Source organism: Camelina sativa, chromosome 16 (assembly GCF_000633955.1).
Source record: "Camelina sativa cultivar DH55 chromosome 16, Cs, whole genome shotgun sequence".
Classification (NCBI taxonomy): Eukaryota; Viridiplantae; Streptophyta; class Magnoliopsida; order Brassicales; family Brassicaceae; genus Camelina; species Camelina sativa.
In genome coordinates this window covers 12,172,009-12,183,297 of record NC_025700.1, presented here as the reverse complement: position 1 = coordinate 12,183,297, position 11,289 = coordinate 12,172,009, and the positions used below count along the sequence as shown (strand labels likewise).

The 11,289-nt window shown below is 32.0% G+C and overlaps 1 protein-coding gene across 1 annotated transcript; it reads left to right on the top strand.

Annotated features, from left to right (window-relative positions):
* LOC104753593 (agamous-like MADS-box protein AGL61) lies at positions 2,593-3,099 on the top strand. Its single transcript, XM_010475824.1, has one exon. It carries the CDS (start codon positions 2,593-2,595, stop codon positions 3,097-3,099), a length of 507 nt encoding a protein of 168 aa, XP_010474126.1.

Below are 11,289 nucleotides of genomic sequence, written 5' to 3'. Positions count from 1 at the left end.
TCAATATTCAACGGTATTATATGCCTTTTATGGAAACAAATTTATTGAATATCAATAACATGACAATTACAAAATCTTATATAAATATTTTAAAATGTTTTGTCAAATTCACATAATAGTAAAGGGAAAATTCATTTTTTTAGATATGTTACTACTACTTTACATTTTAGATTTAACTCCATACTCTATAAATTATGTGATTTTACGTTGTAAGAAACTAGTCATCATCAGATGATCGAAGGATCCACATTTCAAGTCCACTTGACGCATGCCCATGAATCTTTTTTTTATAAATGAGTTAAAGGTATTTCATCTATATTGTTCTATTATTAGGTATAGGTTTTGATTGTTTTGATACTTTTGCAGTTGCATTCTTGTTTACATTATCATATTTTTATGCTATTCTAGTTAACGATATATACATATATATATATATATATAAAATCAATTTTAACTAAAATAATTCTAAAAAAGAATGTAAATTAAATCAATTTTAATTAAATAATTCAAATATAATAACAATGTATGAATGTATAACATATATAAAATATTTAAAAAACACACAATAATATTTCTGAGAATATTTATACTATGATTTGTGATTTGAAAGATGACTTTGAGATCAAGCACAATGTTAATGTAATTCATCATAAACTATCGTGGATTTTTCTGATTCTGTGTGGATTTGAATGCTCACTATAACATGTATAGCTTTGAAGTATATTTTTTTTTCTTACTTATGCCTTCAAGTTTATAAGTTTTTCGTATTAGTGAAGGTACAGTTTGATACTTAGCCTACATAGCTTGTATTATATCTAGCAAATACTATTTAGGATTTAAAGGTGATGGAGTATTTTACAAATATTACATTTACTCTCTAATTTTCATGATTTTTGTTTATTTCTCTATAGTTATATTTATTATTATTTATAATAGTGTATGTCTTGTATTTCATATCGGTCTATATAAAACAAGATGGATCATATAAATTAGTGATATTTATATATTTATTGGATTTTTTAAAATAACATTTTTATGTCACTTTTCAAAAATACTCTTTCATGGTGTCCATTTTCAAAAATATCCCTTTTTATTATATAAAATGAAAAAATTCTAAATCCTAAACCACACCCCCTAAAAATTATACCCTAAATGTAAAATAGAGAACCTAAACCTAAAAAATCTAAAAATTAATTTAACATATTGTAATTGTGTTAAAGAGGATAAAAAATGGTATTTTTGAAAAGTAGTATCTCAAAAAGGCATTTCTAATAAATTTTCTTTAAACAAATTGTACTTTTATACGGTTGAGATTCAAGTTTTAATGTCCTAAATTATATATATATATTAGTTTTTGTTGATGTACGTAATCTAGGATTTTGGAATCAAAATACATCCAGACTGTCACATTTTTGTAGATTTAAACAAAATTCAGACTTATGTTAAATAATTTATGTCAAAATTGTATTTTTAGCCCAATGATGAGTTGGAGAAAAACAAAAATGAACATTAATTAAGTTGAGAAATACCAAGACAGAATGGTCACATTAATGTTGAAATGATATATACACTAAACTTAGCAAGTTCTCCCATTTCAATAATGGTACATATATGTATATATATATATATATAAAATAAAATAATAATGGTATATATATACACTGACCTTAGCAAGTCTTTATATTTTAACTTTTTTATTGTTAATTTTATTTTATTTCTTTCATTTTGTAAAGCTGATCTAGGAGCTAAAATAATACTTTGATTAAAAAAATAAAGAGTCTTAAACTTCAGTCTATTTTATTTTTGTGAGGTTTTGGAATTATATAAATTAAAATGGTAGTAATTATTAAAATGAATAAAAACCTTTCAGTACTTTTTAAATTAATGTTTGGAAATTTGACCAATGTTATAGAGTGGCGTAGAGTTAATGTCACATATGACTGAGGTTTTTTATGTCATAACTGACAAATATTTCATTACAATAAATTATTCAACTATGTAATTAACTTAATTAACTACAAACTTTTTTTGACTAATTCTTATTTTGGAAATAAATTATATGAGTCAAGATTTTATCATAACTAAATAGTTATTCTTTTGTACAAAATAAATATATCATATAATTGGTGAATAGTATTTCTACTGATATTTTATTTTTTAAAAATAATAATTTCAAATATTGATAATTATGATAGAACTTTGACTCATAGAGTTTATTCCAAAAACAAGATAATAAGTAGTCAATAAAATAGTGGATTACATATTTGACTAAGTTCTTGTAATTAAATATTTTTCAATTATGACATAAATTCTCAGTCAAATATGACATAAACTCTAAGTCAGTTTACAATAATGGTCGAATTTCCAAATATTAATTTGATAAAGTTTTGACCAATTTTTATGTATTTAATATTTACTATCATCATTTATTTATATAATGTCAGTCTTGCACTTAGAAAAAAACGTATTCCTTAGCTAACAAAAAGAAAAAGAAAAATAAGTTTATAGTCCGTCCTCTTTTACTTTAAAACTTTTTTTTTTCTTGTCTCCAACATGAGTTTGAGAAAAATCAAAGAAAGCCAAAAAATTAACATGAAAAAAATAGAAAATTGTGCAGACCGCACAATTACATTCTACAAATGCAAACAAAAGATCTACAATAAGCTCAGTGAGCTGTCCCTTCTATGTGGTGCTAATGTTGGGTTTCTTGTGTACTCCAATAGTGGAATCCCATACACATTCGGCAGTTCATCCTTTGAAGTCATTTCAAAGCGGTTTCTCAACAGTGAGGGCTCTTCGTCCACCTCACTGCCACAACAATCGAACATAGATGTTCATCATAAAGAGAAGATGGAAGAACTCTGCCAAGTCTATAACAATCTTATAGAGAAGGTTGATGTGGAGAAACAGAAAGGGATGACCATGGCAAAGGCTGAGGCAGAGGCACTGCCAGTGGAGAAGGACGTGTGGTGGAAAGTCGATCCAATGACAATTAAGGATAAGGAAGTCATAAAGCAGTTGCTGGAGAAGTATGAAGATCTCTATGAGAAACTATGTGACGAGGTTGGTGCAAGGAACCAAATAGAAAATGCACCATAGATTTTATTTTTTGGATCATCTGTTTCACTAAAGATCCCGACCCTAAATGTTCTTCTTTCTATTTCAAAATTGTTGTCATTCTATGTTTAGTTTTTTTTTTCAACTTAGTTGTCGTTTTCATTTTTAATCGAAATTTTTTTATTTGCCCATTTTTAAATGAATAAAATAGTAAATTTTTTGAAATTTTAACTAATTATTTTGTATAAATTTCTGAAAAAAAAATCATTTCTATTTGATAACATTTTTTATATTAATTATTCATAAGTGATATAAACATATATATATATCAGTTATTATAACTGTTACAAATACTAAGATCACTTACATAAAATGATTTTTAAAAGAAACATCATTTTTTGTAATTGACACAAAATTAACATCATTACAATAACTGATGCAAATATTATGTACAATTGCATCAGTTGTAAAAGAAATGATGTGAATTATTTGCATCAATGTACTATAAATCATTTCTTTAAGTGATGTAAATGTTTTTTACGTCAATTATAAGTAATACAAATAATCAAAATAAATGATATAAAATGATTATTTTTTTGTAGTGTTCGAAGGAGAACTTCTTTTCGTTTTAACCTACTTACCAAAAAATCCAAATGAACCAGAATTCCTATGCTAACACTAAGATTAATATGCTGTACTGTGTATTGTGTACTGTGCATATAAAAAGAGATATTAAAAAGGTGAAAAAATTACTAAAAACTATATTTGTTTATTCTAGTCTAAATACTCGATGCGAGTTGGTTACAAGAAACTATAGGATCAGAATTCTTACGTACCATGGAATGCAAAAATTTTGAATAGATAAGTCATAAAGATAATCAAGCCTCCATCATTAGGAATAAAGTAATCTTCCTTCATTTCTTCATAGACGCCTGAACATGTCTTCTAGTTTCAGTGTAATTAATTCAACTTTCCCTCTCAAATGCTTTAGTTTTGACTTTCGACTGCTCCTTTTGATTTTTCCTAGACCTTTTTACTCTCATACATCTATTCATTATCATACGTGAAATTGTTTACTTTCATTACTTTGCCATTCTTCTATTTTGTATTAGTTTCCTAAAATGGGTTTTTAGTGTTTAATATTTTTAGCTTTTAATTATGGGTTTGATCCAAACAAACTAAATTTGTTTCCTCTCGTTCAATTTAAGTGGAAAACTTCCATACAAAAATATAAAGGGTTGCCGCTATAATACAACCCATACCTGATCATTGTGAGCGTGTCATCACCAGCTTTACCACTACCATTGTCTCTGTCCTCTTATCTCCATCATCCCTGCTTGCGACGGCCATTATTCTCCTCGTGTCCAACAGCTACACTATCTTCATCTGTGACTTTCTCGAAACCATCGGTATCTTCTTCAGTTGCATTTCTTTTGGTATTATGACCGAGATCATTTGGATCACTCCCATACACCAAAGGACTAATCGATGTCCCCCAATTCTGAAGAGCCCTAGTTCAATTTTCCCCAGATTCTTTCTTCTAAACCTCATTTGTGTGGCTAAACAGCGTCGTCTCCTTTTTCTCACAAAACTAAGTCGTTTATCGTCTTGACTCATATATCGTGTGTTTTGAGTCAAACACGAATGAGTAATCGTGATTAGTTGGTTTTATTGGGTTTAGTGATCGTTATTTTCTATCTCAAATAGAGGGGTTCTGTTTTAGATATTTTTAAAAGTACATGTTGTTTTATGTAGAGTAGATTAAGTTTGGGATGTTTGATAAAGAGATGAAAAGTATGGGTTGGAAAACTGAGAATGAGATAAGTATGGGTTGTATTATAGCGGCAACCCAAATATAAATGTACGAAAATTAAGTGAATAAAAGTTCACTACTTACCTCAAAATATAAGTATTTACATAAAAGAGACATTATTTCAATGTAATAGATAATCATCACTGATGTATAATTAATATTATAAAACAATCGCCTTAATTATTCAATGTTATGAACTTCTTATAGTGGGGTGCACAAAAAAAAAACTTGTTATAAGTTATAACATATCAAAATTATCAAAACTAAATCCAGTAGCAAATTATATTATTCTGCATATGTTGACATTTAAGATAAGTTTATATATGTTGACATTTAAGATAATACTTTCTCCGATTCATATTAGTTGTCGTTATAGATTGTTCCACACAGGTTAAGAAAATAGATTGTACCCTTGTTGGATTATTAAAATTCCAAAATATTTAGTATTTTAATTGTTTAATAAGGGATACATAAAATAATTTCTACTAAAAATAACATTGGAGAACGAAAACGACACCTAAAATAAAATAAAAATTAATTACAAAAAGACAATTAATTTGAAACGGAGAAAGTATGTAATAATTGTTATTCTTCGTATTATTTAATGGCTAGTCAAACAATCAAAAATACTCTATTTGCTAGTCAATGTTCAACGGTACTATTAAAAGTCACAGATTTTTGATTGAATATCGAAACAAATTTATTGAATATCAATAACATGACAATTACAAATCTTACATAAACATTATAAAATGTTTTGTCAAATTCACATTTTAGTAAAGAGAAAATATTTTTTTCAAATATGTTACTACTGCTTTACATTTTAGATTTAACTCCATACTCTATAAATTATGTGAGTTTATGTTGCAAGAAACTAGTCATCATAAGATGATCGAAGGATCCACATTTCAAGTCCATTTGACGCATGCCCATGAATCGTTTTCTATAAATGAGTTATAGGTAATTCATCAACATTATTCTATTATAAGGTATAGGTTTTGATTGTTTTGATGCTTTTGCAGTTGCATTCTTGTTTACATTATAATATTTTTATGCTATTCTAGTTAACGATATATATACATATATAAATTAAATCACAATTTTAATTAAATAATTCTAAACCAGAATGTGGTGAACAAAAAAAAAAAAAAAACTAAACCAGAATGTAATTAGAAATTCAATTTTGCCTTTTCCTATTATAATTTATAAAATATTTATTTTCAAATATAATAACAATGTATGAATGTATAACATATATTAAATATTTTAAAAACACTTATGAGAATATCTATACACTATGATTTTTCATTTGAAAGATGACTTTGAGATCAAACACAATGTCAATGTAGTTCATCACAAACTGTTGTGGGTTTTTCTGATTCTTTGTGCATTTGAATACTCACTATAGCATGTATAGCTTTGAAATATATATTTTTTTCTTAAGTTAAACGTTGCGTTTTGGGGTTAGAAAAACCCTAGAATGGAGTATAAATATTGACTGAGTTTGGCCATTTTTGGAGAGAAAAAAAAAAGAGAGAAAGAAGTTCTTAAGTGTTCCTGAGAGTTTTGAGAGATTTGTAGCTGTTCTTGGAGAGATCTGTAGCTGGAATCGTTGTAAGAGCTTGCTAGGAGTGTAGATCTGCTTGTCTGAAGGTCAGAATCTTCTTGGCAAAGGTGAGTGCAGGAACATGAATTATCTAAGAAAATCTCAAGCTTAGATAAGCAATGGTCATGCACTCACATTTTCCAAGAAAATTCTAAACCACAAACAAGAAGATCCACACTCATAGGAAGCTCCTACAACGATCTCAGCTACAGATCTCTACAAGAACAGACTCAAAACACCAAGAACTCTCAAAACACTAAAAAACTTCTTTCTCTATTTCTTTTTCTCCAGAAACGGCCAAACTCGACCAAACCCTCGAGTTTCTGCTTTCATAAGCGATTCCAGGGTTTTCCTAACCCCAAAACGCAACGTTTAATTTAAACCCATTCACGAAAACCAACCTTGCATCGACCGATGCACATAGTGTGTCGACCGATGCATCCCCTAAACCGGCATTTCGATTTGTGGATGTTACAATTCTGCCCCTAATATAGATTCGTCCTCGAATCTCAAACAACCATCAGCCAAGGACTCCACGGCCCGCACTCCTCCGACCGATCCACCAATGTCACCTCTAGGCGATAAACTCAGGTTTCAGGCATTATTTGCTCTCGACTTTTGGACTTTCCTTTACTCATAGGCCTTAACCTTGAGTTTCTATTGGCTCCTCATCAGGATGAAATCTGCATGCCATAATATTGGCTCCTCATCGGGCCGAAGCCCTCATGACATAATATAAAAAGAAGTCCAGTATTCGTCTCTCAGGTTGCTACCCTACAGCGTGCCTCCGGATCGTCATCCGAAGTCGATATAACAACCGTACTTACAAGCCACATAGTCTCCGAATATGGCGGTACTGGACCCTTGACCAAAAAGATAAGCGCACTTTAGTGACATAGGTGGCCAAATCAATTCATTTAAACCTCTTCGCATGTCCCGAAACCGGGGTAATACAAACTCTCACATTCTTGTATATTTTAATTTAATTCATATATAAGTTAATAATTCTTCATTTTGTTTTGATTAAAGTCAAAATTGTATTTTTATATCCAAGTTGAGTTGAGAGAAAACAAAAAAACAAGGTTAAAATAAATTAAGTTAAGAAATACTTCAAAATGTCACATACAAAATGTCAAAATGGGATTAGCATTTTAATATTTCAAAAATGTGACCCTCCAGTCTTCATATTTTCAACTTTTTTTATGTTAATTTTTTTTCTTTTTTTTTTTTGCTTAAATTGAGGTAATACAACGTTAATTTAAAATAATAATAAAAATAAAGAGTTTTAAGTTAAGTCTTTTTTTTGTGAGATATGAAGAATACAATTTTTGGAAATGTTTGGTTGTTATATCGATATAATAACCATACTTACAAGCCACAAAATATTAAACTAAATGAAGAATACATTTATCGGAAATATGAAAATTATGAAATAATAATATTAAACTAAATAAAGAATTTTCAGTAATTGTTAAATTAATGTATAAAAATTTAACCGTTTTTGGTAAGTGGCTTAAATTTTATGTCATATGTGACTGATATTTATGTCGTAACTGACATAATTTTTGACTAATTATTATTTTGGAAATAAGCTATATGAGTCAATATTTTATCATTAATAATTTGATAATTTTCGTTTTGATAAAAATATACATATTTCTAAATAAATTTAACAATATATATATTTCCTATAAATGTAATGATAGAACATTGACTCATATAGTTTATTCCAAAAACAGGTCAATAAGTAGTCAAAAAGTAAGTGGATTACATATTTGACTAAGTTCTTGAAACTGAATACTTGTCAATTATGACATGAATTCTCAGTCAAATATGATCTCTAAATCAGTTTACAATAAAAGTCGAATTCTCGTGGACCCGGACGTGGTCGTGGACGCGGACGTGGTCGTGGACGCGGACGTGGTCGTGGTAGGGACAGAGTCCCAATGGTTAGTGAGACTGCGGACCAGAGTGTGACAGCAGAGGGTGTCGGCGAGTCGCAAGGTGTCTAGGGGGATTCCGTGAGTGTGGCCGGAGGGGGCAGTGTAGATGCTCCAGTAGCCGGTGATGTTAGGGTCCCAGGTGCGGGTGTCCCAATGGGTGGAGTCCCGGGTTTCGACCTTGCGGGTTTGCTGGCACAGTTGTTGGAGCGGTTGCCACTTGTGGCACTAGCTCAGGCTCAGGTAGTGCCATCAGTGGTGGCGGAGGAGCGGCAGCCAGTGGCTGCGGATGTGGGGGTCCATTATCGTTATATCAGCATGCTGGCAGAGATGGGCCGTATTGGTACCGAGCGGTTTTCGGGAGTTACAGATCCTACCGCTGTGGATGCGTGGAGCAGGCTTGTGGAACGTAACTTCCATACTCTAAGGTGTCCTGAGGGGTTTTGGGTGGACATTGGGGTCCACTATTAGACTGGTGATGCTCAGTTGTGGTGGAGTTCTGTGGCAGTCAGGAGAGTGCAGAGGGAGATGTCTTGGGCTGACTTCGTCTTGGAGTTCAACAACAAGTATTTCCCTAGGGAGGCACTGGATAGGTTGGAGGTGCAGTTCCTTCAGCTAGCTCAGGGGACTCAGTCAGTGCGGGAGCTTGACTTGGAGTTCAGTCGACTTCTGAGGTATGGGGGTCGGGATATGGAGTCTGAGGAGGCTCAGATCAGGAGGTTCTTGAGGGCCCTACGTGATGACTTGAGGGTTCACTATAGGGGGCGGAGTTATGCTTCGCGTGCAGAGCTGGTTGAGACTACAGCAGGGATCGAGGAGGATAGCCGGGCGCAGTCAGTGGCAGCTAGCCCAGCAGTCCAGCCTAGTAGGGCTCAGCATCAGGGAGGTTCTAGCAAGGGCGGTAAGCCTGCGCAGGGAACCAAGAGGAAGTGGGAGGCTAGGCAGATGTCGAGTGGTGCGAGTTGCTTCAGGTGTGGGAGCAAGGATCACAAGATTGCTAGCTGTCCCAAGAGGAGTGCCCCGTCGACAGGAGATCGTGTGTGCTACTATTGTAGGGAACCAGGGCACATCAAGCCCTATTGTCCCAAGTTGCAGCCGGTAGCAGTGGCAGCGTTGCAGCAGGTGCAGCCAGGAGGGCAGCAGGTGGCACGGATTGAGCATGCGTCACGGGTTTACACGATTGTAGAGATTGGTGGGACCAGTGCCGGGGCGATCACAGGTATAATCTCTGATACTTTGTCTTTGTGAATTCTTAGTATGTTCGGATTTTATGTTGTCCTATGATACAATGTTAGGTTCTCAACACATGAGGTTTGTGTACGGACCTTGTTGGTGGGCGGGTTTAAGTCCCACGTTATGTTTGATTCTGGAACTACTCATAGCTTCATTACCCCGGAGTGTGCAGAGAGTGCGGGTATCGTGGGAGATCCCGGAGAGCGTACAGGAGTTGTCAGGATTGCTGGAGGCAAGTTTCTGAGGGTCATTGGTAGAGCAAAGGGTATCGATATTCAGATCGCGAGAGAGTCTCGGCCTACGGATTTGCTTATCAGCCCCNCCCAGATTCTTTCTTCTAAACCTCATTTGTGTGGCTAAACAGCGTCGTCTCCTTTTTCTCACAAAACTAAGTCGTTTATCGTCTTGACTCATATATCGTGTGTTTTGAGTCAAACACGAATGAGTAATCGTGATTAGTTGGTTTTATTGGGTTTAGTGATCGTTATTTTCTATCTCAAATAGAGGGGTTCTGTTTTAGATATTTTTAAAAGTACATGTTGTTTTATGTAGAGTAGATTAAGTTTGGGATGTTTGATAAAGAGATGAAAAGTATGGGTTGGAAAACTGAGAATGAGATAAGTATGGGTTGTATTATAGCGGCAACCCAAATATAAATGTACGAAAATTAAGTGAATAAAAGTTCACTACTTACCTCAAAATATAAGTATTTACATAAAAGAGACATTATTTCAATGTAATAGATAATCATCACTGATGTATAATTAATATTATAAAACAATCGCCTTAATTATTCAATGTTATGAACTTCTTATAGTGGGGTGCACAAAAAAAAAACTTGTTATAAGTTATAACATATCAAAATTATCAAAACTAAATCCAGTAGCAAATTATATTATTCTGCATATGTTGACATTTAAGATAAGTTTATATATGTTGACATTTAAGATAATACTTTCTCCGATTCATATTAGTTGTCGTTATAGATTGTTCCACACAGGTTAAGAAAATAGATTGTACCCTTGTTGGATTATTAAAATTCCAAAATATTTAGTATTTTAATTGTTTAATAAGGGATACATAAAATAATTTCTACTAAAAATAACATTGGAGAACGAAAACGACACCTAAAATAAAATAAAAATTAATTACAAAAAGACAATTAATTTGAAACGGAGAAAGTATGTAATAATTGTTATTCTTCGTATTATTTAATGGCTAGTCAAACAATCAAAAATACTCTATTTGCTAGTCAATGTTCAACGGTACTATTAAAAGTCACAGATTTTTGATTGAATATCGAAACAAATTTATTGAATATCAATAACATGACAATTACAAATCTTACATAAACATTATAAAATGTTTTGTCAAATTCACATTTTAGTAAAGAGAAAATATTTTTTTCAAATATGTTACTACTGCTTTACATTTTAGATTTAACTCCATACTCTATAAATTATGTGAGTTTATGTTGCAAGAAACTAGTCATCATAAGATGATCGAAGGATCCACATTTCAAGTCCATTTGACGCATGCCCATGAATCGTTTTCTATAAATGAGTTATAGGTAATTCATCAACATTATTCTATTATAAGGTATAGGTTTTGATTGTTTTGATGCTTTTGCAGTTGCATTC

Excerpts from the sequence above, each read along its gene's own strand:
- LOC104753593 (XM_010475824.1), top strand. The coding sequence starts at position 2,593 with ATGAAAAAAATAGAAAATTGTGCAGACCGCACAATTACATTCTACAAA.